This window comes from Pelophylax lessonae, assembly GCF_965119305.1.
Source record: "Pelophylax lessonae genome assembly, chromosome: 5".
Taxonomy (NCBI): domain Eukaryota; kingdom Metazoa; phylum Chordata; class Amphibia; order Anura; family Ranidae; genus Pelophylax; species Pelophylax lessonae.
The window spans coordinates 505,898,882-505,920,041 of NC_138772.1; the positions used below are offsets into that span (position 1 = coordinate 505,898,882).

Genomic DNA, 21,160 nt, shown 5'->3' on the forward strand with positions numbered 1-21,160 from the left:
TACACCTATGGGTACTCCCTCTCTCTGCTATAGGTACTCCGTTTTGTTACAAGCAGTGTCAGAAGAATACAACTCCACAGAGGGGTGGGTGCTGTGTCCCATCAATGAACATCAGAGAAATGGATTTTACGGTAAGTCAAAAATCCCATTTTCTCTTCCGTTCATTGAGGGACACAGCTCCTGATCTTCTTAACCATTGGGACGTCCCAACTCAGTGTTAAACATGATGGGTGGGAACAGAAAAAAAAATTCCCAAGGCTAAACAGTAGCCAACCAAGCAACAGGAGCTCAACCAAAACTAGAGCCCACCTGAAAAATACACCCTCAAAGAGGATCAGGTCCTCTCAACAGCAGCCTGCAAAACTTTGCAGCCAAAAAAAGGCATCAGCAGGTGCCAACACATCCACTATATAAAACTTTGACAACCAAGTGGCCTCCTTGCAAACCTGTGTCACTGACGCCCGATGACGGAAGGCCCAAGCGGCACTAAGCAACCCTAGTAGAGTGTGCCTTCGCAGTGAAAGGAGGATCCTGACCCTTGATGAAATAGGCCTAAATCACTGTGTCTGATCCATCTGGAAATCATCGCAGAGGAAGCAGACAATTATTTACAAGGCCCATCCGTGATGCACAAAGTCTGGATTTCTGAAAGATTCCGTAGATGTCAGGTAGACCCTAATTGCCAGGACCACATCCAAGGCACGAAAGGCAATTTCCTTCGGATGTTTAGGCCTGGGACAAAGGGAAGGCAACACAATGTCTTCATTCAAATGAAAATCAGAGACAACCTTTGGAAGGAATGACGGACAAGGGAGAAGAGCCATCATATCTCTGTGAATCACCAGATAAGGTGAACAGGATAAAACGCCACCAGTTCCGACATCCAGCGCGCAGAGGTGATAGTCACCAAAAAGGCCACCTTCTGGGACAGCGTAAGCAGGGCAATCTCCAGAAGATTCTCAAAGTGAGGCTTCTGGAGGACCGAAAGCACCAAATTGAGGTCCCAAGGCGGCAACGGAGCCTGCACTGGAGGAACCAAATGTCAGACACCCCGAAGAAGGTACACACCAAGGAATGTGAGGCCAAAGGTCATTGGAAGAAGACCGCCAAAGCCAACACCTGGCCCTTGATAGGCTCAAATTTCTGTTCAACCCCCCCTTGAAGAAAGGTCAAGATCCGAGCCACCGAGAAGGAGCGAGGATGAACCCCAAGAGACTTACGCAATGAGACTCACACCGTGTGTAGATCTCACAGGAAAAATCCAGGAGAAAAAAAAATTGCCAGGACCATAGATCTTAGCAAGGAACTGGGTCCTTACTCCCGACTAGGCAAAAAATAACTGAGTACCTATAACAGAGTAGTAGTATATCCCCTGGGACTGCCCATAGGCATAGCCAGACTTTTTCTGTGTCCTACTCTTGTAGGGGGCAGCATAACCCAATGGTTAAGAATATCAAAAGCTGTGTCCATCAATGAACAAAAGAGAAACTTTTTTTTAAATTTTGGATAGCACAAGGGAGAGGTTATAACCTGTCAGCCAGCAAAAAAGAAAAAACTATCCCTTTGCAGAGATTTCCATATACTTCCTGTCCTACAGCCAAAAAGGAAATGAGGAAATCCCTGCAAATTAAGGGGATTTCTTGGGGACCACCTGGTCACCAGAATTAGTGTCCCCATGGGAAGATGTCCCCTTTATAATTACTTTTTTGGAAACAACTCAAAATTTGGTATTTTCTTTTGCTTTTAATGATAATGGTAAATAGGAGAAATAGAGGGTAAATCTCCTTAGCAGGAGCACAGACAGCAATAAAAACTGACAGGCGTTCTAATCCATCTCCACACTATCCAAAAAAAAAAAAAAAAAAAAAGTTAGCCTTTAGTTGTATCTTTGTTTATCTACAGGCACCCCTTACCATTTTTCTGGTTAAGGTGAACTAACCCAGGGCTTGACCAATCCCAGGCACCAGGTCGCCATGGCGACTAAAAGTTGTGTCCATGCACTGTTGGCACCAGGCGGTGACCAATTCGTGATTCTGCATTTCTGGGTAGGGGGTGCATGTGTGCCCACCCGACTGTGGTCTCATTGGCACCATTACATGCCAATTTTCCCTGCATTCAATTCGCATGACAGGAGACTGACCAGCTCTCAATGGAGCCAGTTCACATTTCCGGGGCAGCAGTGGAGCGCATTGCACATGCGCAGCGTAGCTTTGGCTCAGTTTCAGCTCCTAATTCAGGCAACAATTAGGGCAGGATTCATCCCTAAACAGGGAACATAGACGCACTGGACCCCTGCTGTGAGCCGCATCCGCACAGTGTGAACCCAGTCTAAAGAAAAAAAAAAGTTACCACATTTCAATAACTACAATTTTGCAGACTCCTTGTCGCTGCTCCTGAGTGCTCTCTGGACTCTTAACATCCCACCCCAACCAACAGCTCCCTCTGTCCGTTTCCTTATGCTGCAAGTCTGATTTCAATCTTCAGCTACTGTGGAGCAATGAGACAAAGATGGATTCTAGGTAATTTCACTAGTTGAACTTGGAAAAAAAAAACAAAAACAAAAAAACACAACAACGTGGCGAAGAATGATATTCATCTGTAGTTATTCCCTGAAAAAGGCTAATCAATTTTGGACAAATCAGACAAATCGCAAATGGATTCTCATCAGTATTCGGGGCAAAATCACTTCTAATTATTACAGCCAATATGGGCAAGCTGACGAAAAGGCAGAGCCAGTTATCCAAACTTCTTCCAGTCTGGACGGTTTTGGGGAAGACGACGCCCGATGCCCTCTAGATAAGCGGAAAGATAAAGCCCAGCGCGGCCATGCTGTAAACCACTTAAAAATTTTAATCCATTCATCAAAAAACAAAGACTGTTTGCAGTAGGAGAAAAGGCTGTTTATCATTCTGTCACATCACACCGCGCAGCATGTACTGCAGTTTGCTCGAGGTAAATTGATTTACTCTTGTTAAATCCTGAGCAGCGGGGGTTTTTTTCTTCTTCTTCAAATCTGATTTTATCATTGTCTCCTTGGCTGCATTATTAACCCTTCAGGTTTATTACCCTTACCGCCTACCCAGCCTGGTTACATAATGCGGCAAGTCTTCTCACGCAGGACAGTGACAAGGAAAGCCTCAAATACCCACAGGTGGAATCACAAGGATTACGATTTCTCCCAGGTGTAGAAAAATGTAGAATTCAAAACCCATTCAGTACAAAAGACAAAGGGTCCTTTCACACGGACGGTCCGTATGTCCGTATTTCATCCCATTTTTGGCGGATGAAAAACAGACATAATGCATGTCAATGGGATTGCGTATTCCGCTGACATCCGATTTGCGTCCTTTCCGATCAGTTCAGTTTTTTTGAACGGAAGAGAACCCTATTTTTCTTCCGCAAAAAAAAAAAAAAAAAAAAAAAAAAAAAAAAAAAAAAAAAAACAGAGCGGACACAAAAACGGATGTCAGCGGTGTCATCCGCAATCCCATTGACATGCATTATCTATGTTTATCATCCGCAAATGGATGGGATGATAAACTGACATACGGACCGGATGACACAAGTGTCATCCGTGTCCGTAAAAAAAAAAGTGCCAGAGCGGATCAAAAAACGGTCCGCTCCGTGTTAAAGGACCCAAACTGTTTTAAAAGATCCAAGACACAAAGTAGAAATTGCTCATACAAATTAGGCAGCACTGTTATATTCTCAGGTGCTCTGGATACCTGTGATGCTAGCCAGGTCCAATTAAAATCAGCTAAATACATTTCAGGTGCTTTAAGACAAAAAAAAAAAAAAAGGTGTGCAAAGTCAATTTTCAGCTGGTTTTCTTTAGTATGCATCCAAAGCCTGAGAAGAAAAGCATGTTGTAGTGAGAAGGACCCACGCTGTGTGTGGAAGCAGTGATCTCTCTGCAGGAGATCATACACCCTGCTGGTCGTAAATCTCTAGCTCTGACTCAGCAAAGGTTGTGTTGGATCCCTGCACAGGGACCACTGATCCCAAAGACTGCAAGGGTCCCTTTACAGCAGGGTTCTTCAAACTATGGCCCTCCAGTTCAGGAACTACATTTCCCATCATGCCTAGTCATGTCTGTGAATGTCAGAGTTTTACAATGCCTCAAGGGATGCAACAGCTGAAGGGCCGTAGTTTGAGGATACCTGCTTTACAGCATGCTGGTAGTAGAGAGACTCTTTAAAAAAATTAATATAATGCTTTAAAATATCTTGTTTTTATGCACCTGGACACATTTAACTGATTTAAACAGAATTTTCAATGGTCTTAAACATAAAAACAAAATGTATTTAATGAAGCATAGCAATTATTTGATGTAGTGGCTGCATTAGCTTTTTCCATTTGTCAATACAGTAACTATGACCTGCTGAGGGGTAGCAGAAGCAGAACACATGGGGGGAGATTTACTAAAACTGGAGCACGCCGAATCTGGTGCAGTTGTGCAGACCAGCTTTTAACTTCAGCTTGTTCAATTAAGCTTTGACAATAAAACCTGGAAGCTGATTGGTTACTATGCAGAGCTGCACCAGTTTCTGTATGCTCCGGTTTTAGTAAATCTACCCAATAGTGAAAGTTTATAGTGTCTTTAGAATAGGATGGTTACAAGGATGGGGGCCATAGGGATATGAACTAGATACACGTTTGAACGTAATTCTTATTGCTGGCAGCCTTTACTGAAGTGGAAGCCATTTTGTTACCTTCATCGAACTCTGCGTCCTCTTCTGTGTGTTGCGGGAATGGAAAGCAGTTTGTGATTTCAAGCCGATCCTCGACCACAAGTCCAAGCAGAACACCCTGCACCACCTCACTTCCATGGCCCTCCTCCTGATAGTGCTTAATGATCTTCAACACCACCTGCCAGGAGACAAAGCGGGATATGCTTATAGCGCTCAGGAAGAAACACAATTATCACCTAATAACAGATGAAAAACACACTTGAGTCATTTCCCCACACTGATAATTAATGGAAGAATCCACTGCTTGCTACCATTAATGATCAGTGGGATGAAAATAATTAAATTACTCTATATTTTTCCAACTTTAATTTTTTTTATTAAAGAGATACAGGTAAAATTGTCATTACAACTTCACTCAATGCACTGCCAAAGACAAATTCCACTTTTAACCCATTTTTCCATAAGCAAGCTACTGCAGCCTTTCCAACTTGCGGCTAGTGCTACTAGATCAAGGTCATTTAATCCACTGCTAATATGGCAAATTACAGGCCAAGCTACCTGATTAGGAACGCTAACATCATTTCACAAGTCAAGCAGTAATAAAGAGCCTCCTAGCTCCCTATGCACATAATAACTTGCATCCTGACCTGGCACTTACTACCAGGCCTTAATAACTGGGCCCTTTAAGACACGCCTCCATACTGCTTTTTGCATCGCAAGTGCATGACTACGCTCAGGCTTTCAACAAGTCTGCCTCTGCCTAAAGGCCTGTACACACGATAAGAAAATCTGAAGGGAAATTTCGTCCGAGGACCGATCTGCCGATTTTCGGATTGTTAGTATGGTGCTTTCGACAGCCGACTCCGACTTTTCGGCCGACAGAATCCGGATGTGCAGGCTATAGAATTTTTGTCATCCGTCAAAACAACGTCCGATTTTCGTCTCATTAGTACAGATTTCGAAAAAAAATCTTAAGAGGAAGACTAGGCATGCTCAGAGACGAAAGAACACATACAAAACAATCCAACACATGACATCACTTCTGAAGTAGAATTCTGTCATACGGGAAAATTCGTATGAAAATAACCTCTTCACTTTCCACATCAGACTAGCATGCCACAAAAAAAACAGACAACAGATGGTTCGATAATCTGATCATGTGTACGGGGCTTAAGGCAGTAGAGGCAGCTCTGGAGGACTTGACCGTAAAATGGTGGAGATGGAAGGGTACTTTTAAATTACCTGCTTCTCTGTGAAGATGCCAATTTTGTTTTTTTTCCCATTTCTCTTATAACTCTTTCCTGCCTGCCCAGGGTGTCACTTTAACTGAACTATTATGCCCAGAAGGCAGGAAGGTCTGCCTAGTCATGTGACTACTGTGGCTAGTTGTCACAGTGGTAACATGGATCAGGAGCCAGTATCACCGGTTCCACATTAGTATAGACAGTCATCTTTGACAGCTTGGTCCCTTTTCTAGGAGCACACAGAAAGCATTGCCACTCATGGAAGTTTATGAGCTGTGCAAGGGCATCAAAGCCCGCCCTCTTTACCGCCACACATATACGTTACATGGGCTGCCAGAGTTTAAGATAACGCCACACACCTGGCACCTGAGGTTACAGCTTAGCATTCAAGCCAGCCTAAACTTCAAGGTAATGGCGCACCCCACCACTGGTCTTCCCCAAATAAAATACTTGGTGCCAAAGTCGCCTATCAGCAGGCACACATGGGAAGTACTGTATGCTTTGTATTAACATAGTAACTATGGAAGAAAAACAGGGTTGATTAGAGTGGCAGATCGCTAATGGTAAGATATTCAGGAGCTTACGTAAATTTTATTGTCCAAGTGACAGGTGTTTAAAGGTCAAGTTGACATTTAGGAACATGTTCCAATTGGTTTTAGGGTGGAACATGTAACATTCTTATTGTCACAGTTGCTGCCCGCTGCGCCCCCTCCCTGTGGCAGCAGTATGGGGACAAGTTCTCCATACTAGCTGTCTCTCGCACGGCCGCATCATTCATATGCAGAGCTGTGTATGAATGAACTACAAATCCCCACAGCATTTGCGGGTGTCCGCTTGTAGTTTTCAAAGAACACGGTGCTGTGAGATCTGTGGTGGTTCATTGATTCTTCTTGTCAGAATGTATCGGCTTTCCTTGTATGAGGTACGAGCGAGCAGATACACTGACAGGTCTGCAGGAGACATGCATGGTATCAGCGATATGATGGTGCAATACTTCCCAGGCTCCTGCAACAAAAAATAAATGCACATTTGGATGGGTGTCATTCAAATGAATGGGCTACGACTTGTCATGCGACTGATGTTCAAAGTCGCACAAGTAGCACAAGTGTTAATGGAGCCTCAGTGATAACAGTAAAACAGGACAAACAGAGGAGGGTAAATCAAATGAGGGCACAGACAGCAAAAAAAAACCTTACAGCTGGTCTTCTCAATCTCCACTATGCAAAACAAAAAAAAAAAAAAAATATGTTGCCTTCAGTTATACTTTAAACCTGATACGCAACACTCTTGATGGCATTTTTTTTTTTTAACGCAGAAAATTTAGCCACTTTCAGGCGAACAGCTTCCATTTTGATCATCAGATCAACTTGCAGATCCCCTGCTGATCGGAGCAGAGCGGGCAGAGGAAAAATCTGTGTCTGCTCAGTTTCTGCAGAGTATGGGAGTCTGGGAGTAAACAGACTCCCCGCTGTGTTTACACACAACTACCCACGACCCACTCTGCCTAAAAGGAAAAGGACGGATTCCCTTCCAGTTTATATTTAGCGGAGGGAGGGTGCTGGGTGAAATCAGATCAGATCCGCCTGAAAAACTAAAAGGCGGACCTGTTTTTTTTTTTTTCCAAAAAGGACCTGGTTTGAACGGCCCTGTAATGGGGGCCTTTTTGAGTAACAAACAAGTGTGCCTCACATACGTCATTTCCACATCCTACTGAAAGAAAACTGCACAGGGTGACTGTTTTGCTAATGAACAAAGATTCCAGACATAGGAACTTCCAGCTAGGAAGACTGCTCGCACGTTCTCTTGCTGAAGCAGCCGCTTCCAACCACCATTACCACCTGTGTGTATGTTAATGCTTGAAGTCATTTTATTGGAATATTGGCTAACTGGCTTAAAGTCATAACCTGTATAAATGATAAAGAGGAGATAATTAAATCACAAATGCGTCCCCCCCCACCCCCGATACGGGTGAGGGCGTACCTTCATGCTGAAGGAGCCTTGTCCGCGGGTCTGGAGAAGCCCGCTTCTCGGCTTACCAGACCAGGTTCGTTTGGATCCCCCAGAGGAGGCCCTGAAAGGCTTTAAGCTCTTGTCAGTCGACCCTGAGGAACGAAAAAACTTCCTATGAGCCAAAAAGAAAAGCCCACGTCTACGACAAATGCCCTTAGTAGCCTGGGGAAGAAAGATACTCTTCCCCACCTGTGAGACCTTTTATGTCATGCAGGGTAGATCCAAACAGACGACCTCCTTGAAGAGAAGATCAGTCAAGACCAAGAATTCTGGTCCACCGACCAGCATGAGCCAAAAGACACGCCGAAGGACCATTGCCAAAACAGACCCGAGCCACTAGGTGAGTCGCATCCAAAGAGGCATCACAGATAAACTGCAGCCCCTGGACCAGCTGGTTTACCAGCTCAGCAAAGGCAGGGGGGAGCTGTTCTACCTCCAAGTCACGGAGTAAAAGCTGAACCCACTCGGTCAGAGTTTGCGACACCAGGGCAATGGAGAATACTGGATTCAGTGCCGAACCAGTCAGAGTGTACATATTGCAGGCCACAGCCTCTGCCTTCCTGTCAGTAGGATCCTTAAAGAACGGGGACTCTTCAACCGGAATCATGATTGCCTTGTTCAATCTTGAAACTGGAGGGTCCACCACCGGTGGAACAGTCCACTTCTTAAGAAGGGACCCCCACATAGGGGGTAAAGCCTGGTAAAGCACTTAGGGACCCCACGGGGACACTTTGGTCGTCCCCACTCTTTAGCGGCAATTCTGTCAAAATAGGCGGGGAAAGGAAACACCTTTCAGTGCCAAAGGGAACCTGCTCCTCTGTCGCAGGTGCATCCTTCATCTTCAAGGTCTCACGCAATCAGTGTTTCCACCAGCGCCTTTTCATGTGTGGCTGCAGATGTAGAGGAATCATTCTATCAGAAGATACTGAGGGCGTGGTTGCAGACCCAACAGGCTGAGCCATGTCTGCTGGGGCTGAATCAGATTCAGGATCCGATGAGACAGATGATGCAGGGGAAGGCGGTGGGACGCTTTTTGCAAGCCCGTCGCCCAAAAGTCACCTCCATTTGGGACACCACGGACTCCAGGACCACCGTTCGTGCATCAGTGGATGGTTGGGACCCGGGTGGCCCACAGCCTCAGAGAGGGGATCAGGTGGGGAGATGTGCTCAAAGACTCCATGAGTCACCAGGGGGACCCCATAAAAAGTGTAGAACACTGCAAGGGACAACCCCCACCGCGCTAGCAGCACCAGCCAGTCGCCAGGCACAAGCACCAAGCGATTCTCAGCAGGAGGAGGAGAGAACCCCACCAGAGTCACCACCCAGCAGAAACAGTCACCTGCAGCCACCAGGCTAATCTGCACTCCACCCCCTGTGAACAGGAAGTGAAAAGATCCAGGCATCAGCACTAGGGGATGAGGAGAGCCTCTCACCAACGAAATTGCCGCCCACAGGGCTCCACTGTCATGCATGCCGCTATTTTCAAAGGCAATCCACCGCAAAATGGCCGCCGTGCATAGAAAAACAGGCTACAACAAGATGGAGGCACCAGGAGGGAACCCAGGCCTCAAAGACAGACCCAGGCAGGACGAGGGGCCCTGAATGGAGCCTCCACCAGGTACAACCCCCCCCCCCCCAGTCGATGGTCCAGTCACCAGTGGCACCCCCCCCCCCCCCCGGGCCACCATCGCCTACATAGCGCCCTTTCCCCACCCCAGGAGGTGGACCAGAGAGCCCCAACATATGTGGAGAGAGGGAAAATAATAGTGGACAGAAGACGGGAGGGTGCCTGACATGGAGGGGAGCCCGGGGGTCCGACCGTCCCAAAGAGGGGCCAAAGTCCACCCCAAAAAAAAACCTCCAGGGGGAGGGGGTAGCTACTACCAGGAACCAGACAGGCACTGCTCCACACAGAACCCCTCTCTATCGAAATAGGGGGGGGCGTCGGCCAGGAGGAACGCTGAGACTCGGGCCGAGACCCAGTCGTATGCAACCTCGCGAGGAGTTTCACTTGCAGGCCAGCCCCTGTCCAGTAGGGCTATGCCACGCCCAAACTAGCGCGGACCTGAGGTTTGCGCGGGCTCGCTGGCTAGACTGGGGTGGACCACTGGATCTCGATTATCCAGCCCTTCGCCCAGTCCAGCAGTTGATTGTAGATCTCACAGGAAAAATCCAGGAGAAAACAATTTCTATCTAAAAAGAAAAAAATTGCCAGGACAAAAGATCCCAGCAAGGAACTAGGCCCTTACTTCTTACTAGGCAGAAAAAAAACTGAGTGCCTATAGCAGAGAGAGGGAGTATAGCCAGACTTTTTATGCCTGGTGTCTTACTCCTGTAGGGGGCAGTATAACCCAACGGTTATGAAGATCTGAAGCGGTGTCCGTTAATGAAAGAGAAACTATTTTTAACTGAATAAAAATGGAATAACTGGGCCCAGTGAACTGAACCTTAGAGGGATCAGAGGAATTAGGAAGGATATTCCTTTGGTACACAAAATTGGCTAGATTTGCCAAAAGGGTAAAGGGTCATATGTCTATTTCAAACTGTTTTTCAATTTTCTGTCTTTGTGGTTCCTTGGAGAAAAAAAAACAAAATATAATGAGGCATATTGACGACTTAACTGGCCACATCTTAAAAGCAATATATATATATATATATATATATATATATATATATATATATTTATATTATATATAAAAATTAAACTTGGCAGACCTAAAAGTGGTAAACAAAATTTTCCACAAATGAAATATAAAATCGATAGGAAGTTCAAAACAAAAAAACACATGGAGGTGAAAGATCACTTCCTCCAGCTAACTACAAGAGTGTCAGTGATAGGAAGCATGTCCAGAGGAGCTCCGCAACATGGCGGGTAACAGAGGTCTCATCTTTCGGAGCCAGTCATGCAAGAAAACGTTTTATTGCTAACAAAGCACTATTGATTTCCATGTCTGTGGGCGCTCTAGCTATGATAATGGATTTCCATTCAACCTGGTTGGAGAAATACTGCATGCTGGGATTCTGGTACACTGATGAGTTTCTAATACTACAGTCAACTGTATGAATAATCACAAAGCGCTCTGCTTGGTCGACCTACATTACATGCAGAATTACCAGATTTCCACTAAACTAAAAAAAAAAAAAAAAAAAGGCAATGGGAAAAAAATCATAGCAAAATCGTCAACATGAGAACTTATAATAGGTGCCCACAGATGAACATTTGGAGCTAGCCGGGGTCTGCTAACTGACATATGCAAAGTGACACTTTGTGGTCAGAAATGCAAAACTTCATCCTAAAATTAACAATGTATGAGCTTGCTGGTCCTATCCAGAGGCTCAAGTATTTAACCACTTCAGCCCCAGAAGATTTTACCCCCTTCCTGACCAGGCCCCGTTTTGCGATTCGGCACTGCGTTACTTTAACGGACAATTGCGCGGTCAAGGAACGCTGTACCCAAACTAAATTTACGTCCTTTTTTTACCACAAATAGAGCTTTCTTCTGGTGGCATTATATCACCTGTGTGATTATTTTTTGCGCTATAAACAAAAAAAGAGCGACAATTTTGGGTCGGCTTGCATTAACTTCTATTATAGAAGTTGTTTGCAAGCCACGATAAAGTCGTGCTGCACGGGGCGGCTCAAAGTCGGGGAGACTGAGTCGCCCCAGTGTGAACCGGCTCTATAATAATTGCATGAAAAAAAGAGGACATTGCTAAAAAAAGCAGGGGAAGGCTATGGATATTTTATGGAGAATCAGGATATCGTTTAGAAGCAAAACAAAAGAAAGTCAGTGCTCAGATCCAACCCATCAGAAGCGCTATGGAGAAGTGAATGCCTAAAACATACGCGCAATTAGTTCCGCACAATGTCTTAAAACTAAAGCTGACCATACACTGTGTGAATGATGAACAAGCAGAAGCTCTTTCAGGGGGTGGCCCTGCCTGTCCCACTCCGTTCAGCAAAAGTTAATCGTTCTGTGGATGTGGAAACATTTTGGCCAATCAACAGCTACAATCATTAAGGTGCAGTTGCTCTTCAGGGTTTTGACAGCTGGTGGGAATGGCTGTCAAAATATAATAGAAGAAGTAGGATATTTGTTCACCCACGCTGTATGGCTAGAGGCATCAATTTGAAAGCTGATTGGGGGTAAAAACCACACAAGTATGGCCAGCTTCAACAACTCTGCTCTGTTAGTTGCTTTGGAGGGTTGGGGAGACACTGGGGTCTATTAGACCCCCAATATCCCCAAAAAAGTACCGGTCACCTGCCCAATGCTATTACATGGAGGTTTGCTAACCCCTTATAATGGCAAATAGAGTTAAACTTTAAAAAAAAAAAAATTGGAATAAAAATGCAATTTATTTTCGCACCCCACATGTAAGGTATCAACCCAAATGAAGGCGTGAGAGCACCAAGTTTAGCTATCAGATCACAGTTGATGCTAAACTAATGAGCTGTAAAGGTTTTTAAGGCGTTGCCTACAGAGATTCTTGGACACCATTGTATTTCACAGTATCATTGGCACACATACTTTTAAGACTAGGCATGTTTGGTATCATTTTCCTGGATGCTTCCCCATTATATACACCACCAAAAACATTAGGATAGATATTATATATATATATATAAATAATCACAGTATATATGGTGTTTATTGAATGCATATTTTCAGTAAAAAGTTTGAATAAAATCAATTTTAGTGCACACAGTTGCACATATGCAGCATCAGAAATTGCAACTAGCTTTTTATTCTACAAAGCCCCTGCTTTCAGAAAATATATAATGTTCTGGGCGGTTTTAAGTATTTTTTTGTCAAAAACACAGATCTTTTACATGTGTGCAAACAATTCAACTGCTCCAGTGCCGATGTGGTTGTAGACCCTCATTAGTTTTCAAGTCAATCATTTCCATACAAGACCCATTCTACAGAGGCCACCTTTTTAGCTGAAAGCAGCTTCTGCACATGTTTGCAATGATCATCATCAAACCTGGTTACTTGAGTTGTAAGAACCCATTGTACTGTGTGTGGCAAGAGTAATAAAGCAGCACAGCATGTGTAAGCAAATATCACATAACATGGGAAATGTATATAATGTGATAAGTGAAAGCATCAGTCTACCTAAGAAAGATACAGTGTGTGCATGCATGTCAGGAGGGGAGTGTGCGTGTAAATGGAGCCGTGCAATGCTTATTATACAGCCGCTGGAAAGGTTTTCAGATTTCTCACTTCCTGTGACCTGCAATTCAAACCCGACACTCGCCTCCAACAGAGCTGAAAACAACATGGTGCACATCCAAAATGTGCTACAGGCTAAGAGACAAGAGTTATACAATTCTATTATAAGAGCCCTTTCACACAATATAGCGCTATTAAAGAAAGATTCCATAAAAAAAAAAAAAAAGTCATTAGATGTGGTGACTGCATTCGTTTTTCACCTGGCAATCCCATGAATAACACCTCCTGTGGCTACGTTCATTTCTTCACTCTAAGGAAAGAACCATAGTTGTCTCACAGGCTGGACGTGTTCATCTCCCTTACATGGTGGGCTGATGGGATTTTGCCCAAGTTACATAATTTAACTGTATTATAGCACAATTGCCAGTGTAATAGTGAGGAACAACAGCGAAGGCATGCAATTATTCAGTGAAACTACTCTATATTGTAAACGCTATAGGCCTGGGGAGAACCTCACAGCATGGAATGGGGAGGTAGGGTCTAAGAAACCAAATGTGAGGGGAGAGTGAGAGGGTAAGGGGCTCCAACCTGAGGAACCATAAAATGCCAGAAGCTAAGGGAAAGAGGACAGGTGCGCCAGATCTGAGGGCATGTGCCAGGGTATCTCGGTCCCTAGCTTTAGGAACTACAATTATGGGAGGCCCAGAGTATGAAAAGATTTGTCACAGAGTTTGTTCTTTAAGTTTGAAATGGTTTAAGGGCCTCGCAATAAAGTTTAATTGAAGCGCCAGGCCAAGGATTCGGGGAGAAGTTGAGAGGGCTGCAATTCCACACAGATTGCATAGTCTAATAGAGTGACATAGCCTATCCCATCATCAGAGATCATAGGCATTCCTAAGCAGAGTAGAGATGATTCCAAACTATGAACCATGGATACAAGAGTAGTCCCTATCTTAAGGCCCGTACACACGTAGCGATTGTCGGCCGTAAATATTCGGCCAACGTCCGATCGGCCGATTGTCAGCTTGTAAGTATGATGCTTCCGACAACCGACTGACTTTTCGGCCGAACAGAATCTGGTGTGCAGGCTTTAAAAATGGATTTTTGTAAGAACTTACCGTAAAATCCTTTTCTCTTAAGCTCATTGACAGACGTAGTCTTCTTGATTCTCAAGAGCTGGGTTATGTTGTCTCCGCAGGAGTAGGACTAGGCAGAATGACAAAACGTTCTGGCTCCACCCTAGGGGGCAGTCCCTGAGGGTATATCCTCCCTCTCTCTGCTACAGGGAATCAGTTCTGTTTAAAGCAGTACAGAGAAATTAACCCAACCCAACTCAATGATAGAGGGGCGGGTACTACGTCTGTCAATGAGCTTAAGAGAAAAGGATTTTACGGTAAGTTCTTACAAAAATCCATTTTTCTCTATCGCTCATTGACAGACGTAGTCTTCTTGATTCTCAAGAGCTGGGACATCCAGAAGCAATGCCACAAATGAGGGGTGGGATTGACAAAATCAAATCCAATCTAGTAGGCCCAACCGGTGCCAAACTAGAAGTTTTAAAGGCTCATTATAAACAAAGAATGAGACTAAAGAAAAATTTTCCAACGGAAAAAACCCTCGAGGTAGACCACTGGTCTCCTCAAATTGCGGCCTGCAAAACCTTGCGGCCAAATGAGGCATCAGACGATGCCATTACATCAACTTTATAATGTTTAGAGAAGGTATGCACCGACGACCAGGTAGCCGCCTTGCACACCTGGACCACTGACGCCTGATGGCGAAAGGCCCATGACGCACTAAGTGCCCGAGTGGAGTGCGCCTTAACAGGGAACGGGGGCTCCCGACCCTTAATAGAATAAGCCTGCACTACCGTCTGTCTGATCCATCTGGAAATGGTCGCGGCAGATGCAGGCAACCCCTTTTTGGGTCCATCTGGGATCACAAAAAGTGAATCCGTCTTGCGAAACGAGTCTGTCGTTTTCAAGTATACCCTGATCGCCCGGACCACATCCAAGGAGTGCAAAGCAAATTCCCGAGGATGACTGGGCTTAGGACACAGGGAAGGTAATACAATTTCTTCATTCAGATGAAATTCTGAAACTACTTTTGGTAGGAAGGATGGATTCGGACGAAGAACCACCTTATCTCTATGAACCACCAGATATGGTGAACGACAAGATAATGCGGCCAGTTCTGACACCCTGCGTGCAGAAGTAATAGCCACCAAGAAGGCCACCTTCTGGGACAACGTGGGTAGAGGAATCTCCCTAATATCTTCAAAGGGAGGTTTCTGAAGAACCGACAACACTAAATTAAGATCCCAGGGGGGTAACGGCGCGTGCACTGGCGGAGCCAGATGTCGCACCCCCTGGATGAAATTCCGCACCAAGGAATGAGTAGCCAAAGGCTTCTGAAAGAAGATGGCTAATGCTGAGACCTGACCCTTGATAGTACTCAAGGCCAGTTTCTGCTCAACCCCTTGTTGCAGAAAAGCCAATATTCGACTAATCGAATAAGACCGAGGACGGAACCCCAAAGGTTCACACCATGCAATGTAGGACTTCCATGTGCGATGATAAATCTTTCTGGAAGTCGCTTTCCTTGCTTCAACTAGAGTAGGAATAACTGAAGCTGACAAACCTTTGTCCTTCAGCACCTGGGTCTCAATAGCCAGGCCGTTAAAGCCAGCGATCGTAAAGCAGGATGGAAGATCGGTCCCTGAGACAGTAGATCCTCTCTGAGAGGAAGTCTCCACGGGACGTCCGCCACCAGTCTGACCATGTCGGCGTACCAAGCTCGACGAGGCCAGTCCGGAGCTACCAGGATTACTGGGATTCCTTCCTCCTCTACCCTGCGAAGAAGTCTTGGCAGTAACGCGAGAGGAGGGAAGGCATATATTAGCTGGTATTGCCCCCACGGGGCGATCAGTGCGTCTGCGGTTTCTGCTAGAGGATCGCGGGAGCGAGCCACGAATCTCTGAACTTTCCTGTTGAATCGTGATGCCAACAGATCCACATCCGGGGTGCCCCACCGTAGGCACAACTGGTGGAAAACGTCTGGATGGAGGGACCATTCCCCCTGATCCAGGGTCTGACGGCTGAGATAATCTGCCTGCCAATTCTCCACCCCCGGAATGAACACCGCAGAGATTGCTGGAACAAATCGTTCCGCCCAGCGAAGAATGCAAGCCACTTCTTTGGCCGCTCGGACACTCTTGGTGCCCCCCTGGTGATTGACATAAGCCACGGCCGTGGCATTGTCCGACTGGATCCGAACCGGGCTGCCCTGGAGCTGCTCGGTCCAGTGAATCAGACAAAGTCTGATCGCTCTCAGTTCCAATACATTTATCGGTAATCTGGATTCTTCCGGGGACCAAAGTCCCTGGGCAGATAATTGACCGAGAATTCCTCCCCATCCGGATAGACTGGCATCCGTGGTCACTATCGTCCAATATATTGGCAGAAAAGACTTTCCCTGGCTGAGCATTGGAGACCGAAGCCACCAAACCAGAGACTCTCTGGTCTGTTTGCTCAATCGTATCTGATTGTCCAGGGATTCCGGATTCCGATTCCATCTGAGGAGAATCTCTTGCTGAAGAATTCGGGTATGGGACTGGGCAAATGGGACTGCTTCGAATGAAGCCACCATCAACCCCAGAACCCTCATGCAAGTCGGAAGGGAAGACCAGCTGTTGGACAGTAACAACTGGACTGCTGATTGAATCTTTCGAAGTTTCCCTACCGGAAGAAACACTCTTGTCCTGACTGTGTCTAGAATTAGACCCAGATATTCGAGCCTCTGGGTGGGAACCAGAAAAGACTTTTGCTGGTTCACCAGCCACCCGAATTCCTGTAAAGAAATCATAGTAATTTCTATGTTTTGTAGCAAGGTCTGAGGAGACTCTGCATGAAGCAGAAGATCGTCTAGGTAACCTAGAATCGATATACCTCTTTGGCGCAGAAGTGCCAACATTGGGGTCAACACTTTTGTGAAGACCCGCGGAACCGTGGCGAGACCGAAAGGTAACGCCACAAACTGATAGTGGTTCTCCTCTACGGAAAAGCGTAGAAAACGCTGATGTCCTGCGAAAATGGGAATGTGAAGATAGGCGTCCTTGATGTCTATGGACGCTAGGACATCCCCTGGATGCAGGAAGGCTGCTACCGTGCGAATGGACTCCATTCTGAATCTTCTTATGTTGACGAAAGAATTGAGTGCTCTTAAGTCCAGAATTGGACGCACTTTGCCCTCTTTCCTGGGTATTGTAAACAGGTTTGAATAAAACCCTTGAAACCGTTCTGTCCAAGGAACGTGGACTACCACTCCTTGTTGTAGTAGATCTGTGACTGCTCTCCGCAGATCTTCTAGACGATCCGGAGATAGTCGGATATTGGAAGGGAAGAATCGCGCCGGTGGGAGAGATCGAAACTCGATCTTGTACCCTGACTTTATGACTTCGCAAACCCATTTGTCCGGGATTCTGGAAAGCCATGGATCCGGGAACCGGCGAAGACGTCCCCCCACCCCAGTTATGGGTGGGGGCGCACCTTCAGGCTTTGGATGGTTTATCTTCAGGTCTGGAGGGGGCGGGCTTTTGCTTGCCCGACCAACGACCCCTGACGCCTCCTGTAGGAACCTTGGAGGACTTAGTTTTTTCACCCGCTGGACGAAAAAACCTCTTGTGAGCAGAAAAAGAAGGCCCTCGTCTTTGACGAGTTCCTCTACCTTTAAAATTTTGCGGTAAAAAGGTGCTTTTTCCACCGGTGAGATCCTTAATGATCTCATCTAAGTTGGCTCCAAATAGACGTTCTCCTGAAAAGGGGATATTAGCCAATGCTTTTTTGGAACCTTGGTCGGCTATCCAACCTTTTAGCCACAGTGTACGCCTGAGAACCACTGCTGAGACTGATGCTCGCGCCATTAATGGAGTGGCGTCTAACGCCGCATCACATACAAACTGTAACCCCTGTATCATTTGTTCCAACAAATCTGATACCGCCTGAGGGACTTCTTCTAAGTCCCGGCGTAACCACTTGGTCCATTCAGTTACAGCCTGCGAAACCAGACCAATAGCAATTATTGGCCTGAAAGCTGATCCAATCAAGGAAAACATGGTGCGAGACATAGCTTCTATCTTGCGATCCACTGGATCTTTGAAAGACGGAGCGTCTTCTAAAGGAATAACCGTGGCTTTATTCAATCTAGCAATTGGTGAATCCACCACAGGTGGTTCTGTCCATTTCTTAATAAGGGTTTCCTCAAACGGATAACGCCTGTCAATGCGTTTGGAAATATTAAAAGTGCGTTTTGGCAGACGCCATTCTTCATCGATTGGATTGCCAAAACATTTGGGCAATGGAAAAACCTTTGCCACTTTGATGCGCTTTTTAGTCCCAAAAGGGATCTCAGTTTCAGCTATTTCTGATGGAATACCCTGTAACCTTAAAGTCTCTTGAACAGATACAATGAGTGCGTTTACCAACGCTTCCTCTCGGGCTATGGCAGATGCCGAAACATCCTCCTCACTGTCTGAAGAGACAGGACCCGAGGCACCAATACCAGATGAAGTACCTGCAACTGCAGAAATAGGCTCAGAGTCTGAATCCGAGGTTTCAGATAATAAGGGGTTAGGCGGGGGTCGCTTTCTTGCGCCCTGTCCCTGACAAGCCACTTCCACCCGGGACACAAAAGTTTCCATAATGGCTTGACAAAGATTCAATTGTCAATGGGGTGCTGGAGGATCCCGCAGACCCCTTGAGGGGATCCGGAGGAGATACATGAGTGGCAGGGTCCATGTTAATACAGGACACTTTTGCCAGCAATAAACAAAAAAACTTTTTTTTTTTTTTTTTTTTTTGTGTGTCTCCCCCTAGCGCAATAGCGCCCCTCAGAGTACCTGCTTCTCGATCCCAGAGAGAGAGAGAGGGACCCCCAAGGCTCACCAACCGATGCAGTGCAGTTTCCAACAAACTGCAGCCAGCGTCTGTCTTACACAGACTGGAAGGAGCTGTTTGCTTTTTCCCGGGCAGAAGGCGTGGCTCCGCCCCCTGTGTACGCCTTCCGGCGTTCCCAGCCCTCCACGAGGAAGCTGGGCTCCTAAAACATGGCCGCCCCCATAGAAGAGACATAAGACTCCAAAAACATGGCGGCCGGCGTGACCTGAGGACATACATGCATTCGGTCTACGGCAAAATGGCGGCGGACCGCCGATATCGTCTTCCCAGCACATCCACCTGCACTCTGCTGAGAGGTGACATATGGATCTACAGAGATACACTGCACATAAGGTAGGATTATACCTCCTATGTTTGCTGTAATGTTACAGTCTGCTGGGTAGAGTGTTAGCTCTTGAACCAAGTCCACTTCCCACAAACACATGCTGTATTACAAGGGGGACTTGTAAGTGTCAGATATATACTGACCATATATGGAGGGGCCCATAATATATACTGCCTCATAAATGAGGAAAAAAGGGAACGTTTTACTCACCATACCGAACCGACAGGCACCCTCTCTTCATAATACCCTCTCCACCGAGGTGGGGGTTTGTGGACGCCTCGACTCTCTGGTCCTGGCGTCCAAGCGAGCTTTTAACTCGCAAAGTCAGTCCCTTTACTGGGACTCCGTCGCGGCCGACTCAGCGCACTGGTCTGCACGCGCTTTTAGGCAGAAACCGGGGTGACCACTGGATCTCACATCCAGCCCGTCGCCCGGCCCCGCATACTTACTTGAATATGTCGCGGCCGACCAAGCGCAATGCCTGGTCTGCACACGCTCGTAGGCCGGCTGGGGTGACCACAAGTGTCGCCCAGTCCGGCATTTTTGCTTGAAGATCTCACAGGAAAAAAACACTGGAGAAAACTACCTAAAAAAATGTCTTTTTCTTAAAGAAAAAAAGTCTTGCCAGGACCAAAAGATCCCAGCAAGGAACTTAGGTCCTTACTCCTGACTAGACAGAAAAAAACTGATTCCCTGTAGCAGAGAGAGGGAGGATATACCCTCAGGGACTGCCCCCTAGGGTGGAGCCAGAACGTTTTGTCATTCTGCCTAGTCCTACTCCTGCGGAGACAACATAACCCAGCTCTTGAGAATCAAGAAGACTACGTCTGTCAATGAGCGATAGAGAAAATTTTTGTTGGCCAACACCAGAACGGCCAATTGTTCCTCAGTCAGTACAGAATTCGGCCGACAAACAGCAGCTGAGAAAGACTGGGCATGCTCAGAGAAGAAAAAAAACACACGGAAAGTTAACCATCACATGACATCACTTCTGTAGTCGGCTGTTGGCCGACAAAATTCGCGTGCAGTCTTTAGCACTTTTCAACCGACAGGACAGCACCGGACAAAAGACGGCCGATCGTTCGGCCGACAATCGCTACGTGTGTACGGGGCTTTAGGGGTGTAATATTCTCCATACAGCCAGCAGTTGCTGTATATTTTGGGATTTTCTTCAGGCTCTTCTGGGCTGCGGAGGACATCCGGGAAAAACCTCCTGACATCCTTATGCTGGCCGAACACTTTAGGAAAAATCACCTGAAATTCGCTCATTTGGACAGTTCTTTCGATTTTCGGCCAGTTAATAGGCACAAATTGGTAACTGATTATGATGTTTTTGAGCCGAAAAAAACCAAGGACAGGTTCGGAAATGTTTGGCCGAATGAGCAATAAATTGAAAGGATGTGTTTCTCCTCCAAACTGTTTGCACTAGTGTCACTAGTGTCAACAAAGTTGTTCCTCAGACCAGTTTCTGAACTAGTTTGCTGTTATCTGAGGAGTAAATAGTGGTATCTGATGATACCAGACGGGGAGTGTCATGCCTCCAGCATAAGGAAGTAATTATTTCTATTGGAACTTGTATTACCAATCTTGTCCACAAGATGCCACTGTGACAGACTGTTATACAGCACTTTATGGTACTTCCTGTACTCTATTGCTGGATTAGTTCAACCCTTCTCTGAGGAGAATTTCCATGCTAAGATTTACCTCGTGACAGCCAGTCAGCATCTGAGGTTCCTGTGGGATGATTTCTGAACCCCCC

The 21,160-nt window shown here is 46.1% G+C and overlaps 1 protein-coding gene across 1 annotated transcript in view; it reads right to left on the reverse strand.

Annotated features, from left to right (window-relative positions):
• Window positions 1–21,160, reverse strand: part of EIF3H (eukaryotic translation initiation factor 3 subunit H) — a 275,031-nt gene that overhangs the window by 180,979 nt on the left and 72,892 nt on the right. Inside the window, exon 2 of the mRNA XM_082259568.1 lies at window positions 4,713–4,869. Within this exon, the coding sequence (XP_082115694.1) occupies window positions 4,713–4,869 (157 nt within the window). The remainder of the gene's footprint in view (window positions 1–4,712; window positions 4,870–21,160) is intronic.